General features: G+C 42.4%; 1 protein-coding gene across 3 annotated transcripts in view; it reads right to left on the reverse strand.

Annotated features, from left to right (window-relative positions):
- The window catches only part of LOC126456995 (solute carrier family 17 member 9), a 105,900-nt gene that overhangs the window by 23,867 nt on the left and 55,081 nt on the right, over nucleotides 1–26,952 (reverse strand). For all 3 annotated transcript variants that reach the window (XM_050092961.1, XM_050092959.1, XM_050092960.1), the window contains 2 exons: nucleotides 14,996–15,161; nucleotides 14,668–14,826 (listed from right to left, as the gene is read on the reverse strand). In XM_050092961.1, the coding sequence (XP_049948918.1) occupies nucleotides 14,668–14,826; nucleotides 14,996–15,161 (325 nt within the window). The remainder of the gene's footprint in view (nucleotides 1–14,667; nucleotides 14,827–14,995; nucleotides 15,162–26,952) is intronic.

Genomic DNA, 26,952 nt, shown 5'->3' on the forward strand with positions numbered 1-26,952 from the left:
GAATGGAAAAACTAGTAGAAGCCGACCTCGGGGAAGATCAGTTTGGATTCCGTAGAAACACTGGAACACGTGAGGCAATACTGACCTTACGACTTATCTTAGAAGAAAGATTAATGAAAGGCAAACCTACGTTTCTAGCATTTGTAGACTTAGAGAAAGCTATTGCCAATGTTGACTGGAATACTCTCTTTCAAATTCTAAAGGTGGCAGGGGTAAAATGCAGGGAGCGAAAGGCTATTTACAATTTGTACAGAAACCAGATGGCAGTTATAAGAATCGAGGGACATGAAAGGGAAGCAGTGGTTGGGAAGGGAGTAAGACAGGGTTGTAGCCTCTCCCCGATGTTATTCAATCTGTATATTGAGCAAGCAGTAAAGGAAACAAAAGAAAAATTAGGAGTAGGTATTAAAATCCATGGAGAAGAAATAAAAACTTTGAGGTTCACCAATGACATTGTAATTCTGTCAGAGACAGCAAAGGACTTGGAAGGGCAGTTGAATGGAATGGACCGTGTCATGAAAGGAGGGTATAAGATGAACATCAACAAAAGCAAAACAAGGATAGTGGAATGTAGTCGAATTAAGTCGGGTGATGCTGAGGGAATTAGATTAGGAAATGACACACTTAAAGTAGTAAAGGAGTTTTGCTATTTGGGGAGCAAAATAACTGATGATGGTCGAAGTAGAGAGGATATAAAATGTAGACTGGCAATGGCAAGGAAAGCGTTTCTGAAGAAGAAAAATTTGTTAACATCGAGTATAGATTTAAGTGTCAGGAAGTCATATCTGAAAGTATTTGTATGGAGTGTAGCCATGTATGGAAGTGAAACATGGACGATAAATAGTTTGGACAAGAAGAGAATAGAAGCTTTCGAAATGTGGTGCTACAGAAGAATGCTGAAGATTAGATGGGTAGGTCACATAACTAATGAGGAAGTATTGAACAGGATTGGGGAGAAGAGAAGTTTGTGGCACAACTTGACCAGAAGAAGGGATCGGTTGGTAGGACATGTTCCGAGGCATCAAGGGATCACAAATTTAGTATTGGAGGGCAGCATGGAGGGTAATAATCGTAGAGGGAGACCAAGAGATGAAGACACTAAGCAGATTCAGAAGGATGTAGGTTGCAGTAGGTACTGGGAGATGAAGAAGCTTGCACAGGATAGAGTAGCATGGAGAGCTGCATCAAACCAGTTTCAGGACTGAAGACCACAACAACAACAACAACAACAGATTGCTACACACCATAAAGATGACACACTGAGTTGTAGACAGGCACAATAAACAGACCATTACCCACTAAGCTTTAGGCCAAAACCTTCTTCAAAAAAGAAAGGAAAACACACACACACACACACACACACACACACACACACACATGTTCACACAAGCAGGCACACCTCACACACACACACATGCTGTTTCTGACCTCTCTAGTCAGACCACAGCTGTTACATTGAACAACAGTAGTAATTTGGAGTGGGACAGGGAAGGATGGGGATGGCAGAGTACAGGCGGGGGGAGAGAGAAGAGTGCTGTCTGGCGGAGCGCGTGCAGGGCTAGAAGACATCAGGACAAGGCTGCAAGGAATAGAGTCATGATGTTGTGGGGAGAGGGGGAGGGGGAGGGGGAGTGGAAAAGGAGGGAAGCACACAGTGAGCACTATGACAATCAAGTGGCATGAACTGGGAGTAGGTTGTAGGACAGAGGGTGCAGAAACTGTTGGGTGGAGAGTGTGGGCCAGGAGGGTTGAAGCCATGATAATTTCATGAGGAGAGAATGAGATGTTAAGGTAACTCCCATCAGCGCAGTTCAGAAAAACTGGTGGTGGAAGTGAAGATGCAGATGGCCTGGTTTGTGAAGTAGCCATTAAAATTGAGCATGTTATGTTAACTGCACATTGTGCCACAGGGAGGTCCACTTTCCTCTTCAACACAGTTTGGTGACTATCAAGCAGCTGTCCACCAGGATGAATGGTCACCGCCAAATGGTGGCCAAGAAGAACGCAGACCACCCACGATGGCCAAGAGAAAAGTGGATCACCCTGTGGCACAACCTGCAGCAGAACAAAACATGCTTGACTGTAATGGCTGCTTCATGACTAGGGCCCTCTGGGTCCTCCCCACAATCATCAGATTTTCTGAACTGTGCAATCCTTATGACACATTCTCCATTCCTGAAATTCTCCTGGTCTCAACCTATAATCTACAGTCCCCACATCCTCCCATCCTCCACCTCCACCCAACAGTTTCCACCTGCCCCCCCCCCCCCCCCGGTCCTATAACCTTCTCCTAATTCATGTCACCTCACATTCATTGTGCTCTGCCAAAACACACACACACACACACACACACACACACACACACACACACACACCAGTCTTTTACCCTCTCTCTGTTCCCCTCCTTTTCTGCTGCCCATCCCCCTCCCCCCCCACACAGCCTCCCGACACTGTTCTTTGCAGCCTTGCCCTGCCGCCTTCTGGTTACCGCACACTCTGCCAGACAACATTCCTCTCTTCCCACATCAGTACCTTGCCACCCCTCCCCATTCCCTGCCCCACTCTTGGTTACTACTTTTTGTTCAATGCAACAGTTGCAGTTCAGTTAGGACAACCAGAAATAACAGTCACGTGTACATGGGGTGTGCCTGCTTGTGTGTTTTCCTTTTTATTCAGAAGTAGGCTTTGGCCTAAAGTTAGTGTGTAACAGCCTTCTCACTGTGCTTGTATGCATCTCAATGTGTCATCTACATGGCGAGTAGCAATCTATCCTTTTCATCATTGTTTACATTCCAAACTGGGCACTCCATTCTCCAAATTAGCACGTTTGTTTTTACCTCGATGTTTCATACTAACAAAGGATATTGGATTATAAGAAAAAGAAAGAACACAATATGTCCTATAAAACATAGCTTTGAAAACCTCATAGCATTATCACATGTTGGCTATCTTTTGTTCAGTGGATGGAGTCGAGGTGAGGAGAAGGTTCCTTCAAAGAGTGCAAGGAAAATGTAAGAAACAAGAGCAGTACTTTATCTTTCCTCTGAAAGATTTTTTGATACCTTATCTATGTATTCATAGTTCACTTCTTAATCTCATTTTATTTTCCCAGTAGCGTGTTTTTCTAGTATCTGTATCATACACTCATGTTCGAAAAAAACGGAACACCATGAGCAATTAGAGACAGGACATTCATATTCACAGGACATGTACATTTGTATGTTCTGCAGAAATGATTAGCATTCTACATCAACATCTACATCTACATGGTTACTCTGCAATTCACACTTAAGTGCCTGGCAGAGGGTTCATCAAACCATTTTCACACTACTTCTCTACCATTCCACTCTCCAATGGCGCGTGGGGAAAAAGGAACACCTAAATCCTTCTGTTCGAGATCTGATTTCTCTTATTTTATTATGATGATAATTTCTCCCTAAATAGGTGGGTGTCAACAAAATATTTTGGCATTTGGAAGAGAAAGTTAGCGATTGAAATTTCATAAATAGACCTCACTGCAAATAAGACTGCCTTGTGACTGCCACCCCAACTTGTGTATCATATCAATGACACTCTCACCCCTATTGCACGATAACATGAAACGAGCTGCCCTTCTTTGCACTTTTTCGATATCCTCCGTCAATCCTAACTGGTATGGATCCCATACCGCACAGCAATATTCCAGCAGAGGATGGACAAGTGTAATGTAGGCAAACCCACTCTTTAGTGGGTTTGTCGCATCTTCTAAGTGTTCTGCCAACAAAGCGCAGTCTTTGTTTCACCTTCCCCACAATATTATCTATGTGGTCTTTTCAACTTAAGTTGCTCGTAATTGTAATTACTAGGTATTTAGTCGAATTAACAGTCCTTAGATTTGTGTGATTTATCGTATACCCAAAATTTATCAGATTTCTTTTAGTACCCATGTGGATGACCTCACTTTTCTTTGTTTAGTGCCAATTGCCACTTTTCACACCATACAGAAATTCTCTCTAGATCATTTTGTAATTGGAATAGATCGTTTGATGATTTTACTGCATGGTAAATTACAGCATCATCTGCAAACAATCTAAGAGAGCTGCTCAGATTATCACCTAGATCTTTTATGTAAATCAGGAACAGCAGAGGGCCTATGACACTACCTTGTGGAATGCCAGATATCACTTCTATACTACTCAATGATTTACCGGCTATCACTACAAACTGTGACCTCTTTGAGAGGAAATCACGAATCCAGTCACACAACTGAGACGATACTCCACATGCATGCAATTTGATTAATAGTCACTTGTGAGGAACGGTATCAAAAGCCTTCTGGAAATCTAGGAATATGGAATCAATCTGAGATCCCTTGTCGACAACACTCATTACTTCATGGGAATAAAGAGCTAGCTGTGTTGCACAAGAACAATATTTTCTGAATCCGTATTGGTTATGTATCAATAAGTAATTTTCTTCAAGGTGATTCATAATGTTCGAGTACAGTATATGCTCCAAAATCCTACTGCAAATTGAGGTCAGTGATATGGGTCTGTAATTCAGTGGGTTACTCCTATTTCCTTTCTTGAATACTGGTGTGACCTGTGCTACTTTCCAGTCTTTAGGAACAGAGCTTTCATCAAGTGGGCGATTGTATATGATTGCTAAGAAAGATGCTATTGTGTCTGCATACTCTGAAAGGAACCTGATTGGTATACCATCTGGACCAGAAGACTTGCCTTTCTTAAGTGATTTGAGTTTTTTCTCAACACCTAAGATATCTACTTTTATGTCACTCATGCTAACAGCTGATCTGGTTTCGAATTCTGGAATTTTTACTTTGTCTTCTTTCATGAAGGAATTATGGGAAACTGTATTTAGTGGCTCCGCTTTAGTGGCACCATCATCGGTAGCACTTCCATCACTATTGTGCAGTGACGGTATTGACTGTTTTCTGCAACTGGTGTACTTTACATACGACCAGAATCTCTTTGGGTTTTTTACTATATTTTGAGACAATGTTTCATTGTGGAAACTATTAAAAGCATCTCACATTGATGTCCGCACTATATTTTGAGTTTCAGTGAAACTTTTGCATTCTTCTGAATTTTGCATGCTTTTTTCGTTGTTTCTGCAACAGTGTTCTGACGTGTTTTGTGTACCATGGTGACTCAGTCCTGTCTCTTATTAACTTATGCGGTATGAATCTATCTATAGCTGCAATACTGTATCTTTGAATTTGAGCCATATCTGGTCTACACTTACATAATTAGCTTGGAAGGAATGGAGACTCTGTCTTAGGAAGGCATCAAGCGAATTTTTATCTGTTGTTTTAAATAGATATATTTGGCATTTATTTATAGTGATTTTGGTCAATATGGTTTTGAGCCTCACTACAGTGACCTTGTGTTCACTAATCCCTGTATCCATCATGACGCGCTCTATCAGATCAGGATTATTTGTGGCTAAGAGGTCAGGTGTGTTTTCACAACCATTTACAATTTGTGTGGGCTCATGAACTAATTGTTAAAAGTAATTCTTAGAGAAAGCACCTCATCCAAATGGCATTACAGGACAGACCTGCATCCTCTTCAGCTCTGGTGCAACAGTGGAACAGTGTAACAGTGTAAAACATCGTACACTATCAGGGGTGACAGTCCATCACCATTTATTACAGCAGGGGTTACAAGAGCATCATCCACTTCCTTGCCTACCTTTGACAAAAGTGCGGAAACATTCTAGATGGCAATGGTGTATGGAATGACAACACTGCGGACCGGAATGGCAAAATATGGTGTTTTTGGACAAATCTGGGTCCTGTCTGTCTGAAAATGATGGCCACGTTTTGGTTCACCACAGACAGGGGGAGCGGCATCGCAGTGACTGCATTCACACAAGATATACTGCACCAGCTCAAGGCCTTATGGTGTCTGGTGCAACCATAAAACACAGTTGGTGTGTGTCCAGGGTACTGTGACCAGTGTGACCTACCTGAATGACATCCTGTGAGACTTCTTGTGATACTCCTTATGCACAACATCGCAGATGCCATTTTTCATCAAGACAATGCATGACAACATGTTGCTGCATAAACACATACCATCTTGGTATCACAGGATGTCAATCTTTTGCCCTGGCCTGCCAGACTGGCAGACCTGTTACCAATCAAAATGGCGTGGGATATGGTGAAACGATGGGTTCCGCACTGTGACACAATACCAGATGAACTTTGGAATCAAGTTAATGCAACATGGATGGCTGTAGCATAGGATGCCATTCACACCTTATATGTGTCAATGCATCAAGCCTGGAACAAGTATCAGGGCCCATGGCAGACCCTGTGCCAACTAGGCAACAGGACACATCTAGTCATTCAAGGTGTTGCGTTTTTTTCTGAACATGAGATATACATGAGTGTATATGAGATGTCAGATATCTACAGTGGAACCTCGCATAACGAGCATAATTCATTCCAGAATCTTGCTTGCAGAATGAAACACTCGTTTAATGAAACAATTTATCCCATATAAATTAATGTAAAATATGATAATGCATTCCATGCAGAAAAAGAACCAAAAGTTTTAACTTATTCATTGCATTTATTCAAATAAAATTATGCACACAATATTATGTACTTTATTATTCACAATCCATAACTAATTCTTTTTTACTAGGAAACTATCCACAGTCATTTGTTTTCGCCGATGCTTCAACACTTGGCAAAAATGCGACACAGCATTATCATCAAATAAATTTGTAGCACGTGTAGCCACAGCTTTCTTAAGGCGATGATTTTCAATGTATGATGCAAGCGATTCCCCTGGTTTCAGCATATCTCTTATTGCACCAGAAGATTGTTGCTTTGCTGTTACTGCCTCCTCTTCTGCTCTGAAGAACTCCTCTCCACAACTTCCTGGTGTGAAACACACTTCAACTCCATAAGCTCTTTGGTGGTCATTTTTTGGCTTTGATTTTCCACAAGCTCATTGATATCAGTGCTATCCACTTCTAGTCCAATGCCCTTGCCCAAAGACACAATTTCTTTGACTACAGGCTCCACAGGAACTGACTCAAATGCCTCAGAGTCACATTAGACAATGCACTCCAGCCAAAATTTCTTCCAAGCAGAAGTGAGATTTCTCTAGGTAACCCCTTCCGACACCTTGTTGATCATACCGAAACTGCCAACATTGTTGAAGTGATATTTCCAAGACTCTCTAAGAATGAGACTGGTAGCTTCTGCCAACTGAAAGCAATACTCAAAGAGTGCTTTAATGTATAGCTTCTTAAAGTTAGAAATAATCTGCTGGTCCATATGCTGGAGTAACAGAGTGGTTGGTTTTGGGAGGCCAAAATTGGATCTTGAGGAACTGAAAGTCTTCAAGAAGGTGGTCTTGTAGGCCCGGAGAATGGGCAGGAGCACTGACCATAACAAGCTAGACAAGGAGTGGCAAATTCACCTCAAGCAAATATTTTTTTCATTGAAGGACCAAACACTTCATTGTTCCAATTACAAAAAAGATCAAGTGGCACCCAAGCCTTTTTGTTGAACTGCTACATCACATTTAACCTGTGCTTTTGGAATTTACACACCTTGAAGCCATGGAGTTTCTGAATAGAAAATAAGCAGTGGTTTAATTTTCAAATCACCACTTGCATTGGCACAGAAAATCAGTGTGAGATGATCTTTCATTGGTTTGTGACTAGGCAAAGCATTTTCTTTTGCTGTTATAAAGGTTTTCTTTGGCGTCTTTTTCTGTAATAGACCCATCTAGTTACAATTAAAAACCTGTTGTGGCAGATAGCTCTCAGAATCTATGAGCATCTGGAAGTTGCTGATGAAGTTCTCTGCTGCCTTTGTGTCAGAGCTGGCTGCTTTGTTGTGCCTCACAATGCTGTGGTCACCGGTTCTTCTCTTAAACTTCTCAAACCATCCATGGCTTTTCTTAAACACTTCTTCAGCCACTGACGGTCCTGGGGTCTTCTTAACGAGGTTGGTGAAAATCATTCTCGCCTTCTCACAAACGATGTTCTCTTTAATAGTACTGCCTTGCAATTGCTTTTCATTTATCTGCATAAGGAGCAACCTTTCAACATTGTCCAGAATATGAAATTGTTGTATAGATACTCTTGTCATTTCCGGTGAAGTATCTATCTCCTTAAAATTGTCCTTTTTCTTGAGGATAGTGCAAATAGTTGATGCAGACTGATTGTATGTGTGTACTAATTTCATATTTTTTAATGATTTTCTGTTTTATTTCTAAGATCATTTTCTTTTTGCAGCTTTATCTTTGGGGACATTTCTATGAAGGTTATTACAATTTGTGCACAAATGTCTCATATGACAAGAGCTGTTTGGCTTTATTCAGTGTGCTTAATCAGCATGTGATGTAATAAGTAGGTACCCTTATCATGCAATATTTTGGTCACAGTTGTTACTTTGTAAACACTAATGTAATTTTTAGGTCCCTTACACCTTCTGAAGATGACAATTTTAAAATTGTCAAAACCTAGGTCAAGTGTTCCAACAAATTTTTTATTTACATCTCTTATAATGAGGAAGAGAAGGAATGACAATGAAAAGATGAGAACCCAGAGAGTAATCACACTAAACACATGGCTAGAATAGGTTTGACAACTGAGAACTTGAAGTCTCAAGTATGCAAATGTCCTTGTATAAAGATACAGTTCCTGGCAGTTGCCGCTAGTGTCATGCAGTACATCCACATCAGACCAGGTGACTGCTGCTGGCAAGCAGGGTGCCCTCGGCAACCACATTGGTTGTTGCATGGTGCACCATTCAATTGCTGCTGTGCACTATGCTTGCTGTAGTGGCCCAACTTATGTGCACAGTAGGACAGTAACCAGTGAGTTAGTTCACTCCTCCTACACTATGGGGGGAGGGCCAGACTTCATCGCCTGCCACGCTGTGACTGCTGAGACATCCATAGTGTCTGTGGTAGCATCCATAGTGGCAGCCAAAGGTACGAAGAGATACCAGTCCACTGGAATTGGTGCATACAGACAAAAGTGATTGGGACAAGGGCACCCCAGCCATCCTGGGCACCCAGCAGACTGAAGAAGCAAGGGAAGGGAGGCTATATCCACATCAGAGTCTACAACAAAGGGCGCCAGCTTGGGGTGCAACTACGCTGAACTGGCAAAGAGACGTGCTGGAGATGGTGACCCAGCTGCAATCACTGCTGCCAGCTGTGCAGGCTCAGTGCAGATGGAGGGACTTGCTCTGGCTGCAGAAAGCAGTGGTGGCGAACAGAAAACTGGCTGTGGAGGATGAATGACGGCACCAGCCAAATTATCGGTGTTGGGTCCCTAGCCAGTGGAGGAGGCCCAGTGCCCATCCTGGGATGCAACTGATCCTGGTGGTGGGCTACAAGCCGATCGTCAGTGTGAACCAGCCGTGCCAGCTGTAGATAACAGCTGGAATCCTGTGAGAGGCACCATCCATAACCGCTGGCCCAGACAGATGTGCGGGGCATGATGTTTGACGAAATTAGTGCTGCTGGGGGACATCCACTCGGCAGCAAGCAGTTGACCATTGTTCATGGTTGAAAGGCATGCAGGAGCTCAGTAGGCCTCTTGTCATTCTTTACAAGCTTCAAAAAATATGTAAGAGCCTCTTCAGTGGGAAAATCTGCCATGTATTTGCACATCTGTTTCTAAAATGTTCCAGCAAGGTATTATGCCTTTCCATTCAATTGTGGAGGGAAAGGTGGCATCTTGTGTGGCAAATGATATTGTGAGTACAAAAATCCATGGAACAATGAGCCATGAATTGAGGACCGTTATCTGAAACTTAGGTGCAAGGCAAGCCTTCAATGGAGAATATCTTTGACTGGGCCTTAACATCACATCTGCCTTTGCAGACGGGCAATGAACAACATAGGAAAAATGAGAAAAAGCTTGAGTTGCCAATAACCAGAAAGTGTCTGAAAAAGGACTAGCAAAATCAATGTGGACTCTTTCCTAAAGGTGTGCAGGAGCCAGTCACAGGGAAATAGCAGTGTGTTGTGCAATCTGCTGACAAAAACACTTGCAGCAGGCCATGACAAAGTGTTCCACTTTGCAATCGATGCCCAGCCAAATCACGTGGCAGTGTGCCAACAGTTTTGTGTAACAGCTCTTGCAGTGATCCCGATGTAATAAATGGGGGACCTCCTGCAGCAGAGCTGCTGGAATCATGACGCAGACCATAAGTTCATCAGTCAACAAGAGAAGATCATCATCTGAGAGGGAGAGATGATGGTGCAACACCCAATAATTCTGAAGTGGGTTGATGCCTGGCCTGTTGGACGGTTGGGCCATAACTTTTGTACAGTGCACGTGACATGCTGGAGCACCAGATCCACTGTCACAGTAGAGGCAATATGGGAACTGGTGATCCGGAAACAATCCACCATGGACCTTGTCTCTGCATCTAGTTGAAATCAAAACAGCACCTCATGTTTGAATGACGGCTCAGGTCCCATGGGGTCAGAGCGTCTGTTTTTGCATATTGTGATGTGGGATGAAAATGAATCTCGTAACTGTACCAGGGCAAGAACGAGAGCCCAACACTGAAGACAATGGGCGGCTTTGTCTGGTAAGGATGCCAACAGGCTAAAAGGGGAAACCAAGGGCTGATGGTTGATAATGAAATGAAATTGTGCACCACACAAGAAAGCATGAATTATTTTTACAGCACATATTGTAGCAAGGACTTCATTTTCCACCTGAGAACAATGTTGTTGAGCCAAGCTGAGTGTTTTCAATGCAAAGGCAACAGGCTGTTTGGAGCCATTGGAATGGCAATGCGCCAGGACCACCCCCACCCCATACTCAGAAGCGTCCATGGCCAGGACCAGATAACTGCCAGATTTAAAAGTTGCGAAATATGACACAGAGTGAAGAATATCTCTGAGCTGCATATAAGTATGCCTACAGGCTGGATATGAAATGAAAGGAGTATTTTTCTGAAGCAGTAGATACCAGGGGTGGTAGAGAGTACCTGCTCTGGAAATGAACTTGTGGTAATATATCACTTTACTGAGGAATGTTTGAAGTTCTCATAGATTACACGTACAGGGCAAAGCCATAATGGTGGCGGCGTATTGTTCCACGGGCTGCACGCCCCGCTGTGAAATTTCATGACCCACATAAACAATGAAAGGCTGGAAAAACTGAGGCTTGGTGAGGATATATTTGAGGTTACTGCCTGCAGAACATTAAGCAAAGAATGAAGGTTACGTATGTGATCCTCCACGGTAGTACCTGTCATGACAATATCATCAAGATAGTTAATGCAGAGGGAACACATATCATGATCTGCTCTAGAAAATGTTGAAAGATGGAAACATTAGCCACCAAAACTGATAGACGAAAGGTTTGTTGACCCAAACAACTTTTTTCATGCCTCATCCAACGGAAACTGTAGGTAGGCTTTGTCCAAGTCTATTTTTGAAAAGAAATGATCCCCAGCCAGCTTGAGCAAATCCATGGAGTGAGGTAGGGGGTAAGTGTGTATGGTTGCCTACGTGACTGAAGTGACCGTAGAGTTGCCACAGAGCTGAAGCCAACCAGACAGTTTCTTTACGATCATTAAGGGCATAACCCATTCACTTGGGAAATTGATCAAATCACTCCCAATGATGTTAAGTGCTTCCTCTCTGCCTCAGCCTGGTCTTGAAAGTAACTGACACTGGCCACACCCAAAAACATGAGGGCAGGCAGAGGGTTTGAGAGTATAGCATGCATCTGGGAGTTAGTGTGACATGGTGGCTCCTGTGTTGACCTGTATGCACAGTTGTTGGTTCATCACAACGCACTTCAATGAAAATTTTAAAGAAAGGAAGGAGGATTGAGTTTAACATCCCATCAGCAAATAAAAAGTTTGTTCTGGCCTTTAGACAATGGTGAACTATGGTGGAATGGCATGAATATCCACATCCACTGATTTCTGCAAGGACTCCTGAGAGATTAAAGAGTGACATACTGCTGTTATGTCACCATTCTTCTTACATTTATGACAAGTGACCCATTGCATGGGGCAGGCTGCCCACTCATGCTCTGCAAAACAATAGGAATATAAAGGAAAATGTGTCCACTGTTCCTGCTGCCGATGAGGTGTTTGCCTGCAGTGGCCTGGCGAGCACGTTTGTACCATGCCTGCCTACTCCTCCTCTAGCATGCTAGGCTCCATGTGTCGGGAATGTATGCTGTCAGCAATGGCGACATCACTCCAGGCCTCTAACTGGTAGCCCACAGTGTGGGAAACCTTGAACGACTGTGCAATATTCAAAACATCATCCAATGTAGAATTCTCAAACTTAGGGGCATGTTGACATACTTCCCTATCAGGTGCCGGATGAGTGATTCCCTCTGGCACTATAGTGTCTGCACATCACAGTTGAGACTTACCTATGACAAAACAACATTTACAACTGAGGCCGTGGAGCTCTGTCAACCAAACTCAATACAATTGCTTTGGTTGATTGGGACATTGGTAGAATTCAACATGTGCAGCAACAACATACATATGCTTTGGTGAGGAGAGGACCGCAAATGACACATATTGTCAAAGGAAAGCAATGCTGATTCCTGCAGAGGAGCTACCTGGCACAGGTAAACAAAGGGGTATCCAGGATACAAAAAATGCCTTATAGACCTCCTTGTTGACCATTTGTCACACTACGAAATATTGGCGAAGCTGCTTCTCATAAGCATTCCAGTCTTCCATGAATTGATCAGAGCTGGGAACAGCAGCAGGTGAGCAACCACCAGCAGCAGAGTCTGATTCAACATAGCTAACAACTGTTCCAACACAGCTACCATACACTGCTATTGTTGGGTGACAGAATGGAGTAGAGCCTCTATAGTAGAGCTGAAAGGCAATAAATCTTCAGAATCCACAACACATGAAAATCCTACCCTTGGTCGTCACTATTTGTGTTCCAACTAGGAACACAAGGAAACACACAGTCTTGAATAACTACGTTTTACTGGGTCATGGAGCGACAAAGAGAAAATGAGTACACAGAGGGTAATAACATGACTGGAATACATGACAACTGAGAGCTCGGAGGCTCAAATACGCACACATAATGATACAATTCTCAGCAAGTGTTGCTGGCATCCCACTGTGCACACACATTGGACCAGCTGACTGTTGTCGGTGATCAGATCGCTCATCGTGGCCACCTTAGTTGTTGTGAGGTGTAGTGCCCCAACTTATGCCCACGGCACTTGTGGTAACCAGTGGGTTACTACAGAAAATGGTTGGATAATTTTTTAAACCTTATCAAATTTACTGTCATACAGTTGCTGAAGTTACAGCCATGCTTAAGATTTCAGTTTTAAATTAATTGAGGATTATGAAATGTCACACTGATATGGCTGTAAACTGGTAATATAAAAAAGCTAAATCTGAATATGCCAGAACACAAATATTGCTTTAACAAATACAGTCATCACATGCCTCTACATGACTGAAACATACTTTATAAAGTTTATTATGCACTACACTGTTCATGCTGTAATTATCTTTATAGACTCATCATCACATTTATACTGAGCCAATTGCTTGTGTTTGTTCCATTTACTTCCAGCATATTTACTGTCTTCATATGTATCATTATTGTGCCTTAGCTTGTTATGATATACAGAAAAATGCTTTTACTTAGGGTTTCTCATATAACGGCCATTGTTATTTTGTGATGTCTAGGTTGTCTGTACCACCACTGTAGCATGATTCTGGCTTCGAGACATGTACAATTATACTGCTGAAAGATGACATTGTGTCAGGGAAGATACAAAGCATGAAGGGATGCAGGTGGTCCACAGCTATCATAGAATTGCCAATTACTACCACAGGTCCCACACATGTGCAGGAGAATGTCTCCCATAGCGTAATACTGCTCCCACCAGCTTGTGACCATGGCATGCTGCACATTCCGAACTGCTGTTCACCTTGATGACGGCATTTGTGGAGATGACCATTGATCAGGTCTAACAAGAAACTGATTCATCAGAAGAGTCAACATGTTTCCAATGATCCATGTTTGAATCCTGATGGTCTCATGTCCACTGTGATTGTAACTGATGATCTCGTTTGGCTAACATGTAGACACAATGGGGTGGTCTGCTGTGGAGCTCCACGTTCAACAATGCACGATGAATGGTGTGGTCCGAAACACTTCTGGGTGTCCCAGCATTGTGCTCTTTTGGTAGAGATACCACAGATCACCACCTGCCCTACTTTAAAGAGCAGACAAGCCTTCAAACCCTGCTTCCTGTGAAGAGTCCTGAATGTCTGACCATTTAGCACCTAGTGGTAGTTTCACTGCCCTTCTACCTCTTTCTATAGATGCTTATGACAGTAGCATGTGAACATTTGACCAGCTTCACTGTTTCTGAAATACTATTTCACAAGTTCTGTGTAATAATAATCTGCCCTTTGTAAAAGTCACTTATCTCAGTGGATTTCCCCACTTGCAGCCCATATCTTCGCTAGGGTGAGCCCCCATTTGTTTCTGCTCCACTAACATAGTTCCCTCACCACGTCACCTGCGCCCAACACCACCATGTGACATCCAACATTACAGTGAGCAGTGGTCATAATATTTTGGCTGTTCAGCATATTTATCTCAAAAATTAAAACTGAATTCAGTATATGTCACCAGAAGAATTCCTTACCTGGTATAGCTCCAACAGTGTTCATCAATCCAAAAACACTACCAGAATGTTTTGGAGCAAGATCTTGAGGATTTACCAGTATCGCATTGTTGTGGAAACCAGTTGAACCTATTGCAAGAGACACCCAAACAAGTGCCCATTTGTAATTTGCTGCTAGAGCTGCATTTGGGAACAAATGAACAAAATTAAGAATTAAGCTCTGACATTCTGAAAGGTTGTCTTATACTTCATGCAGAAAACAGATTGATATATTTATTAAGAGCAAAATAAATTATTATACTATAAATAAATTCAGAAATTTTTCTTTGTGTACTACATGAAGTCTTACGTATTAGCACCAATCCAATGGCTTGCAAACCCAAGCAAAATACTTCAGTAATTTTTCTTGTAGCTGTAATACCATAGCCATTGCTTATAAGTTTCTCAGACATCCAGCTACCAAAAAATGTACAAGGTATACAGAACAGCCATGGTACCATATTTACAATCCAGCCCTGTAAGAGAGTATCACATGTACAAACATTCATAAATTCAGTTGCTGAATTTTTGTTGCAGGTTTAAATTTTGCATGCATGTTAATGCAGAGTTGTTGATATAAATATTGTATACATAATATCACATATGTAATACTTCTCAACATTCAGGATATTTCAGAAGGTGATGGAAGAAGAATTGCTAAGAAAACAAAACAAGTAACAGTCTGTCATTTACTATCATCTACAGCAGTGCTTCCCAACCTTTTCAGCTGGTGGACCCCTTCTCCAGTCGAAAATCCATGTCAGTCCCCTAGTCTGTTCCCAATGACCCCCCATCCCCCACCCCCCGAAGTATCAATAGTTTTTGGTTTAGAGATGAATGAAAACAACTTGGTCAATCGACTTATGAAATAGGTAGTGCACTGGCAAAGCAAGTTTAACATTTAATGATGCCTGGGGCCGCATATGTGCCAGCGAGTGCTGTGATTGGTCGACAAAGCTCGCTCCACGCATGCGTAAAAAGTTTCAGCGCATCTGCCCCCGTGATCCGGCGTACAAACGACCCTTGTATTGTTGCGAAACAGTCGATCAGAGAAGCCGTATTCTCCGGCACTGAACTGTGTATGCGTTCTCACTTAGGAACCACAAAGGCTGCTCGGAAATACGACCTGAAGTAAAAGTACACATTTTTTTCACACACCAAAAAAAAAATGATGAATTTGATTTTCACATTTTTATTCAATAATTTTACTCATGATTTTACACTATTTCGTGAAGGGTGGCCACGGACCCCTTAGAAAGAGCCAGCGGACCCCTAAGGGGTCTGCGGACCACACGTTGGGAAGCCCTGATCTACAGTGTTCCCATTCCTAGCAGTTTCAATAACTGGATCATAGAAATCATTGAGAATAAAAAAAAGGTATCTATGAAATGTGGCCATTAAATAATGATACTAACTTTTATCCCCTTTGATATCCTCCTATCTATACACTGCTGCATATGAGTCTTCCACTGTTCAAACCAATGCTGTAGGTCTTCCATTTTCATCCTCTGCAAGAAATCTGCTGTTTTTACTTTTACCTCTTCAACAAACTCAAAATGTGTTCCCTTTAGTGCACTTTTCATTTTTTGGAACAGATAAAAGTCACAGGGAGACAGATATGGTTAATACAGAGGATGTTCAAGCACAAGAATAAATATATTTGGCCACTAAAACTGTTTCACAGACAAGGCATTGTGAGCTGGCACATTGTCCTGCTGAAGAATCCATGCATCATTCTTCCACAAATCCATTCTTTTCTTCTTTACTCTTTAGCTCCATCACGACTAGGACTTCTCTGTAGTATTTCTGATTAATAGTTTGACCATCAGCAATGCATTCAGTCATTATGGAAAACACTATCCTAGCTTTACAAACTGTTAGGTCCTTCTGCATGGAGGAAACAGGGATGGCCTGAAGAAAGTTGGGAAGAAGGGTAAGACACTCAGACTTCCTTCACACACACACACACCCAGTATTGATTTTTCCAGCCCATTCACTGATAAATTCTATGACATTAAGCATCAAGGGTAGGCCAACATCTGAACCTACACATGTTACTTGTCAACTGATCTGTCCACAGCATGTCTCTTTTTATAAAAGAATGGTCACCACTGAACTGGTTGCGTGCATGAAGTGGCGCAGAAGTAGTCTCCACTTTGAGGGCATCCATTACCAGTTGCAGAGCATGCTCTGCAGCAGCAGTTCTCAACTTATGGTTACCAACCTCTGGAGGCCATTTTCACTTCCGGGGGGGGGGGGGGGGGAGGGGAGGGGAGGGGGGGGGGGGAGGAGGAAGGTAGATGGAAAAAAAGTGTCAGGGCATGGTGATGGTGGAGGTGGTGGCAGAGGAGGGGGGGGGGGGGGTAGTAACAAAATAGGCAACAGATGGGTAAGTGGTACTGGCTGGGCACACATGGGAGGCAGGGGGGAAGGTGAGCATGAACATTCAGTGTTTCCTTTGACAAATATTCTTTTAGTTACTAACATACGCAGATTCATGTGCATTTAATTTCGTAAAGAGTGGTGTGATAACAATTGACAGTTGACTCAAATATCATTGATTAAAATGATGTTTTGATTAACAGTCAGTTTCAAACTGAGACCAGAGCAACTTAAAAAAAAAAAGAAAAATGTAAAAAACCTTTTTACATACAATTTTGCAAGAATTAATACTTTAACTTCCATAAGTTGCTGTAGTGGCAGTAAGTGTTCTGACTTGGTGTCAGTATGTGTAAATGAAGCGAATGAGCTCAGACACAGGTGAAACTCCATCAAGGGAATTCTCCAAGCTTATGGACCAGTGAAGTGCCAGTACTTAAACTGCTGAAGCTATGTGTATGCTGTGCCTATATTCAGCAGATGAGAAAAAAGAAGAGCCACCTATATTTGAGTTACTGTTTGAAATATGGATTCATCCCTTACCTACATCTGAGCAATTACTATTGTGCCTCATTTGTGAAAATACATTTTCAAACAAAGCTATTTAGCTTTCCAGATTAAGATATCTTGGAAAATTGCATTCTGGTGAAATGAGTAAACCACTTTCATTTTTCCAAACTTTAAAAACCAAAGTATGAAAATCCAGTACTGTATACAAGTTACTAAGAAAACTTACTCTCAGTGCAGGTAAATATCTGCCTCCATATTTCCTATATAGCTTGTATATTAACGGAAAAATATGGTATATCATATTTCCCAAAGTTAAACAAAGTGTTTATGAAATGCTGGCACTTGATGCTGGAATTATTCCTTTGATTCATGGCACATTTTCAAGAACAGACATAATGACTTTTGGTGTGGAAGAAACATTGTACTGAAGAATATAGAACTTTCAAGGCAAACGAGAATCAACTGGAATACACAATCAAGCACTGACATTTGTTTCATCAACTGCAAAAATTGTTTGTTTCCCATTTACATGAAAGGCTGTCCCATATATGAGAAAGTGGAGATTATTTTCAAAAGAAAAAAATATTCCCCTAACCTAGCCAACGTATTTGCATGGCTGTCTGATACCACAGTTTCATAGCCCACTTAAAATCCACATTATCTGGGTTATAAGATCAATAATCAATACCAACAAACTAAAATGTTACAGTAGAAATGTATGGCCAGCTGATCACTTACTAAATGTAAAATGTTTATCCTACTAGCTTCACTAGCAGCTAAATGGAGGGCAAGTGTCCACTGGAATTCAGTGTTCCTTTCTTCCTTGTCAAAATACAATCTATGCTCCATTAAAATGGGTTATACAGAAATACATATCCCACAGGCATGATAAATTGTTGCGTCCTTCCATCCATTACAGATAATCATATATGAAGGGATGATGTCCTATAGGAGATAGATGGACTTCATTCTGTTTCTTGAGTGACAGGAGGAATCACTGTTTTTATTGTCCACAGCTTGGCACCTCTCACCTGCAACCACTCTTTCTTCCACCTCCCACTGGCACATGATCCTGTGGCTGAACAAGAAGACAGTATCCTTAAAGGAAATGGCACATTTTTCAAGTCTGTCACTCCTGGTCGCTTTTCCCCGTATTGCCACATGGATACATACACTGCAGAAAATATCTTCCAGTCCCAGTTATTACAGCAGGAGAGTTATATTCTGTATCTTTTGGACCATTTTCTCAGCTGAATGCGTTTGAACTGAAAAGTGCTTGGGGAACTGGAACTGATGAGGAACTTCTTCCCTCTATCTGCTTCAGTGCCTTCAGGATTGCATACAACTCAGTGCTGAGCACTGTGAACATATCTGGTTTATAGAGACTGAAGGCACTATCAGGAAAAATTCACTGAGCAGCCAAGGGAATTATACTGTTTTGCATCATCTGTATATGCATATTAAAACTGCACTGTTCACCTAAAAAAATCCTACAGCAAAGATTTAAAAATTACATTAGGTTTACATTATTTTCAAGAACACATCAAGTTTAAACAATTCTGTGTTCTTTAATAAGCTGTGGCAGTGTAACATCTCTTACTGGAGAAAAGGAGGACTGCTGCCCTTGAGGCAGATAGAGTTAGTATGCTCTGTACACTCATAACAATTATGTGAGTTATGTATATTCTGCTTACCAATAAATAGTGTGGAAATCATCCCTCTCAACTGTGTCTCTATTCTGCTATCACACTGCTGGTACCCCAATTCATGCAGTGGTGACTCCAAATTTCCGCATCACACTGCCATGTTGCTGTTAGGTCGAAAATCTGCCACAGTGGTTATGCGATCAAGAATGCTGCCGTTAGAAATGGTACGATCTTACTGTTTATTCAACAGTGTCAACATCTCTTAACAAGTGTTCGTGAATTCCATGAACAACCTGCGAGCAAAATTGCTAAATATCTGTCAAGGTTTCGATGATACTGCAATGCCGAACAACATAGCGACAATGCCTTCATTGTCCGCCACATCTTTGGACCAATCTCGCATCCCCAGCGAGGCCAAGCAGAGAACTGTGCCACAATGAGTACTGAATTTACCTAGAGACTTCATGATAAACATTCCAGATTTGACATTGAGTGAATCTATTCCTGGTCTTCAGACAAAAGTGCAGAACATAATCACAAGAAACAATGGCTGCTGGCTTCTCTAACAAAGATTAACTTAAGTGACTTCGACTTTTGCACAGGACAAAACATTGCGTGTTCCAGTGTTAGCGATTATGAGCATTATGACATCTGCATTAATAACCTGAAACATACGGATGCTTCCCACGGTGCTGTTAAGGTTCAGCAACAATGCACCGAGCCATACCACCCTGTCGTTCTGCTTCCTCATCCGTCTGCCAACGGACCATGGAATCAGGGTTTACATCACCTTTCAGTACCTGTACATTCCGATTTTCCAAATCTTGCTCCAGCTGTTGTTGTTGTTGTGGTCTTCAGTCCTGAGACTGGTTTGATGCAGCTCTCCATGCTACTCTATCCTGTGCAAGCTTTTTCATCTCCCAGTACCTACTGCAACCTACATCCTTCTGAATCTGCTTAGTGTATTCATCTCTTGGTCTCCCTCTACGATTTTTACCCTCCACGCTGCCCTCCAATACTAAATTGGTGATCCCTTGATGCCTCAGAACATGTCCTACCAACCGATCCCTTCTTCTGGTCAAGTTGTGCCACAAACTTCTCTTCTCCCCAATCATATTCAATACTTCCTCATTGGTTATGTGATCTACCCATCTAAACTTCAGCATTCTTCTGTAGCACCACATTTCGAAAGCTTCTATTCTCTTCTTGTCCAAACTATTTATCGTCCATGTTTCACTTCCATACATGGCTACACTCCATACGAATACTTTCAGAAATGACTTCCTGACACTTAAATCAATATTGGATGTTAACAAATTTCTCTTCTTCAGAAACGCTTTCCTTGCCATTGCCAGCCTACATTTTATATCCTCTCTACTTCGACCATCATCAGTTATTTTGCTCCCCAAATAGCAAAACTCCTTTACTACTTTAAGTGCCTCATTTCCTAATCTAATTCCCTCAGCATCACCCGACTTAATTAGGCTACATTCCATTATCCTTGTTTTGCTTTTGTTGATGTTCATCTTATATCCTTCTTTCAAGACACTGTCCATTCCATTCACTGTCCATGCTCCAGCTGTTGTGACTAAATACAGGTTCTGTGAGACAGACTATAATGTCACCCATATCCCAGCTGCACTGAGCACCACAACTGACTTGCTGCCGGTCCAGCACCGTGCTTTGCATTTGCATCACCCACACACAGCACGAAAACCAACTGTGGACTCCAAGAACGTGTTTTTCATGATTTCGCCTTGGCGAGGTCAGATAGTGCTGCCTCCCAGTTCAAATGACATCACACTCACGGTAACTGCATCACAAATGGCTGCACGACCATACAACCTCCACGAGACACAGACTGTGCTGCTGGACAATAAATGGAACATGCCTTCCTTCTTCATGGTGCCAGGACCTCATATCCAATCTCACATACATTTTCTGCCATTTCAGGCACCTGACATCTGGAAAGTCATACCTACTGCACCAGTCCCAGAAGTTTACTCACATGCACTGCCCTTCTTCCCCCCCCATTGCGCCACACCCACATTGCAATGCTGCCTTACAATCAAACCACTGACGGACATCATACCATCAATCACTGTCCAAAAATACCATTGTTCTGTGTGGATTCTCCCAAGATGTAGTCTGCCCTCAATGAATGTTTGATCTCAGGCACTGGCATCACTGGGGTCGGTGAGAAGTTCACTGCTCTTCTTAATCACCTCAGAGACAGTGCAGGTCTTATTAGCAAAACTGACGAGATACTACTGCTACACTGACTAACATGCATACCAGAACAGCAGCTATATCTCGTCATCAACGAGACTACTTTTGGCAACAGCATGCCGTCTTCTCTCTGGCACCACCTGCGAGTTCTAATTGACACAATGCTCCTGCCTGATCATGTGCTATGTACACTTTGGCTCCACAAACTGCCAGAGAACATCCAGACAATGATGCTAGCACTTGAGGAGGAACCATGGGAGTTCAAACTTCAACTCACTGACAGAATACAGGCATTATCATAACACTGCATTCTAATCAACAATCGACAGCACTGTGTTTGGTCAATGCCCATTACACCTGCACCAAAGCTGATTTCGTGTGATCCTGGCTGAGCTGCTCCAATATTCCATGCAGCCACAGACTGCACAATGATGACCAGTCCAACCCAACTGGGATGTATCCCCCACCTCTCCCACCCTGAGCGCCTTTCACAGTTCTGCGGTGGACAACAGTTGCCTAACAATACAGCCGAATTTGTCGTGCCCTCCCTCCTCTCTACTCCCCCCTCCCCCCTCCCCCCCCCCCCCCCCCAACTGGCCACTGTCCCGGCTCTGTGTAAATAAAAAGCCACACCAGCCAAGTGCATTATCTGCTTCCATACTCAACACACAACAATGCTACTGCTGGTTTCACACGAGATTTGGGCAGGATGCACAGTGCTGCAGACAACACTGTGCCAACCCAAACTAAAACAGCGACCTGATGCAGGCATACTACACCACTCTTCATTAACAAGATGCCTCTGCACACCACAACAAAACAGCACTGATGCAGTGTTTCAGTGGGCAGATGGTTCTCAACTATTCATCAATGACAGGCACCTGAACACATATTTCCTCATTGATTCATGGCCGATGTGAGCACTCCACTGCTCCAGTGTTGCCATCACTGCTGCAACTGTGCATGGCCAATGATACTGTAATTGCTGGAACTGCATACATCTTGCTCTCACACTCAACCTCAGCAAATAAATGCAAATACCTAGACAATCCTAATGGCAGAGGCAACTGAACCAGTACTGCAAGCTGATTTCTTCCAGTATTACCAATTACAGCCAGATTAAATTGCACTCTCCTGTTATGAGGGGATGGCCAGAAGCTGGTCCATGGTGTGGTCAGCGATACACTACCTACCAACACTGTTAACGCCCTCGGTCACGCTGCCACTGCTCAACGCACCATTCGACCTGAAGCTACAAAGCAAGACACTTTTCAACCAGCTACACTTAAAAAGAGCTGAGTACTCATCATTACATCATGAAAACAAGGTCATGTATCTCAACAACAAACAACTACAGAGACAAATCATGGACACCACCACATCACTACATGCAGCTCAACAGCACCTCGACGACCTGCATCATCTCGACAATGAACACTACCATGGTGCTGCTACTACAGACTCTTCTAAAGTTAGTGAAGTGTCGCAACCTCCACTTGAGTGTGCTCCTAAGACAATGCCATGTGGCATTAACAGCAGTGATGAATCAAGTCATGCCTCACATTCTGGATTTGCTCCATGCTCTTCCCCATTAGACCACATATAATCTATGCCATGCGTGAAGGTATAGATCACTGCATTACAACCACACTAGGTCCTCCTGTCTGTTGCTGCCCCCACAGTCTAGCTTCCCACAAACTTAAAGCAGCTAAAGCTGTGGTGGACGACCTTTTGCGAGCTGGCACAGTCAGGCCATCAGACAGTGCTTGTGCCTTTCCAATTACACTAGTTCCTAAAAAGAATGGTACTTGGTGCCTATGTGGCGACTACTGCTACCTCAATACCTGTACAACCATTGAGAGCTACCCTGTTCAGAACTTGCACAATTTTTTGCACGTTTTAGCCAGGGCAAAAATTTTCTGTATCATTGATGGAACAACTGAAAATTCTGATAGCAGCTGAAGATGTATCAAAAACTGTGATAATCATGCCATTCAGACTCTGAGTTCTTCTACATGCCTTATGGACTAAAAACAGGGCACAGACATGGCAAAGATATATCAATAGTGTACTGTTCAATTTTCCTTTTTGTTACGCCTGTCTAGATGATGTCATAATCTTTTTGCAAAATCAGCAGGACTATGACAACAACCTGTGTATCATCTTTGATAAGCTGACCTCTCATGGGGTCATGATAAACAATGATAAGTGCCAACTTTGGCAACCCCATGTGAACTTTGTCAGACACCATGTCAATGCCTCAGAGGTGTGCCTTACCCCTGAGAAAACTGACAAGATAACGTCTCCTCCCATCTACTAACAACTACCAAGAGCTATGTAGGTTTTTGGGTATCATAAATTTCTATAGGAACCAATTGTCACATACTGCTGAGACTTTGCTACCATTCACCGAAGCATCGTGCAGCAAGAATACATCTGGTAAACAAGGTCTCGACTGGACACTGCAAACACAGGCAGCCTTCAACAAAGTAAATGCACACCTGTTACATGCCACACCCTTGCCCACCCATCACCCAATGTGCATCTAACTACCACACCTGATGCTAGGGATCACACAACTGTACGTCTTATTATGGAACGGTTTGTCAGATCTAACATTAAAAAGGATTGAGCCACAAGGGCCAGGACTTGGATTCCATGCCAGCAGGCAAAAACTGGCTGCCATGCAAAGACCCCCTTTGGTAGATGTCCAACTCCGGAGGAGCATTCTAGCATGTCCACACTGACATCATAGTGCCACTCCCCAAATTTCATGGTTACTGTTACATCCTTCAATGATGGATCACATGATATGATGGGTGGAGGCAATTGGTTCTCCTGGGCATTTTCACAGCACATAAAGATGACCTTGATGTGTCAATTGCCAAATTACTATATGGTGTGCCCCTCACTCTACCTGCTGGATTCACAGCACATGAAATGGTCCTCACAGACCGGGACTTACCAGACTTAGTCACGCGCGTGTAGACACACATACGAAACATCTGTGTGCCAGCCCCCCTCCCATCACATGACACTACAAATTTTTATTCATCAAGACCTGGCCACATACTCTCATGTGCTATTATGTACAGACACAGTGAAACCTGCCCTACAATTGCCATTTACAGGATCATACCATGTGTTGAAATGCAATACAAACACTTTTGATATCAAAATTGTTGGAAAACACACAACAGTGTAAGTTAACTGGCTTAAACTGGTGTGGACTTCAGTGAACTTGTCAAAATGCACACACCTTCCCTGCCACCTCCTATGTACCCATTAGTCAATTTCCAAGTGCATGTGGATCTCTGAGATTTTCTGCCTGATAACATATCTGTCATATGATACCAACCTCATGATTACCACCACCTACATGGACAGGCAGTCAGCTGCAAGTTCTGTCACACACAGTTTCGTGCACACCCTTCCGGCCCACCAGAAGCTGACATGGCAGGACTCACCTCCCATTTTTCAGCAGACGGTACACTCAAAGTCACAGCGGCACAGCACATCCTGTGGATACAACAATACCATGCAGAGCTGCCAACATTCCCCCTTCTTCTAATATTGCTGCTGAGCCAGCAACAATTAAAGATGTTGCCAAGACTACATCCTTATCTGACAACAGTGCCGGCAGCAACCCATTTGGTTGCACTACTGAGGTCACGCTATGAGCGTGCTCTGCACCACCTGTCCCTCCTGTGCACCTTGCTGACTATGACGTGTCTTCCATTGCATCCACCATCATCACATAACCGTCCACATAACTTCTGCCAGACGATGCACTGCCGCAGTCTCTCCTTACAAGCTCCACACTACAGGTGGGGGGCCCTGTGTGGTGTAACATCTCTGACTGGAGATAAGGAGAATCACTGGTCCAGAAGGCAGAGAGAGTTAGTATGCTATGTATGCTCATAATGATTACATCAGTTATGTATATTGTGCTTACCAATAAATAATATGGAAATCATACCTCTATACTGTGTCACTATTCTGCCATCACACTACTGGTACTCCATTGCGGTGAAATTTGATGCCAGTGTGACATCATTAACCCACCTCACAGCCTATAGCCTTTTTTTGGACTTGTCGACACCTTCTGTCTGAAGTATCACTGACCCTTAGGTTGACATCACAGGGTGCCATGGTTTTACACTATTAGAGAGGAAGGTTGTATGCACCTCTGATCCAATTTCAAACTTCTGCTTCATAATATGAGAGAATTACAGGGTTTCAAAAAGTGACACTTTAATTGTGTTGTGCAATGTAGATTAATGGTCTGAGATACATTATCAAATTAATTCTGTGCTCATCTGTCAAGGTGTAATGTTACAATTGGTTGCACTGTTGTTTTTGCCTCTTACAGTATTGTGAGAGAAACAACTGACTTTTGAACAAGTGTCACTTCCAAGGGCAGCTACATGCACGTGCTTGTTTCAACTCCTATTGTTAGAGTCAGCAATGAAGAGTTGTTTTACTCACTATCTTTTTGGTCATTGAAGCAAAAGATGTTACGAATACTGGTCGCTTAGTGCCTTCTTCAGTTATTAGATGTCCAACATCATAAATCCTCTGTAGGCTATAGCACCCTTCTTGAAATTCTGGATATAGTACCATTACAATGGAGTTATTTCTGAGCAGTTTTGAACTTTGTATCTGCTTAAATAGCAGAGAAGAATTTTTTCTACAAGTAATGTACTATTTACCAAGATTTTCATGGAGTTATGTGTCCCAATGACCCACTGCAAAATTTTATGGATGCAGATTATTGAATGCTATGAATGTGACGAACAATTACCACTATTTTCAGTCATTCATCAAGTTCTATATATCCCTCCAAGAAGGAGAACCATCGGAGATGTGCAACAATTCAAGATACATATTAAAAAAGGAGAAATAACTCTTAGAAACTTCATCTGTATACGGTAGTAAAATAATCTATTACTACACTGCTCACACACAAACTAAATGTCTTCTAGTAAGCTAGAATGACAGTGGTTAATTTGAAAAAAGATCTGCTGCTTCCTTAGTTAAAGTAGCTGCTGATTACCTTCTAATGGTAGTTTAATATTTACACCAATGCATTGAGATTTTTCAAAGGAAAAAGAGGAAAAAGCTAACTACATCTGTAACATCCGAGGCCTGTTTACATCACACCACTACTTGTCATGCAGTTTTACAATGAATATTGCTACTTGTCACACAGCTAGCAGGAATACTTAATCTCTGAATTTACAATTAAACAGTTAAAGGAGAAAAGAACTACTACTTACAAAAGTGTATCTTCTTTTACATGTATCTACCAGTAGTACTGAAATTTCACATGTCTCATAATTTTAAACAAATAATTTGTACAATGAATAGCCAGTTCCTGATAAGAGAGCAAAGCAAGAGAAGAAGATAACTTGTTGAATATGTAGGAATAAGAAACCCCTATCCAGGAGAAAGAGAGATGAGAAAACACAAAATTTCTCAGACAAACGGTACACTAGAAATG

The sequence above is a fragment of the Schistocerca serialis genome, chromosome 2, assembly GCF_023864345.2.
Source record: "Schistocerca serialis cubense isolate TAMUIC-IGC-003099 chromosome 2, iqSchSeri2.2, whole genome shotgun sequence".
Taxonomy (NCBI): domain Eukaryota; kingdom Metazoa; phylum Arthropoda; class Insecta; order Orthoptera; family Acrididae; genus Schistocerca; species Schistocerca serialis.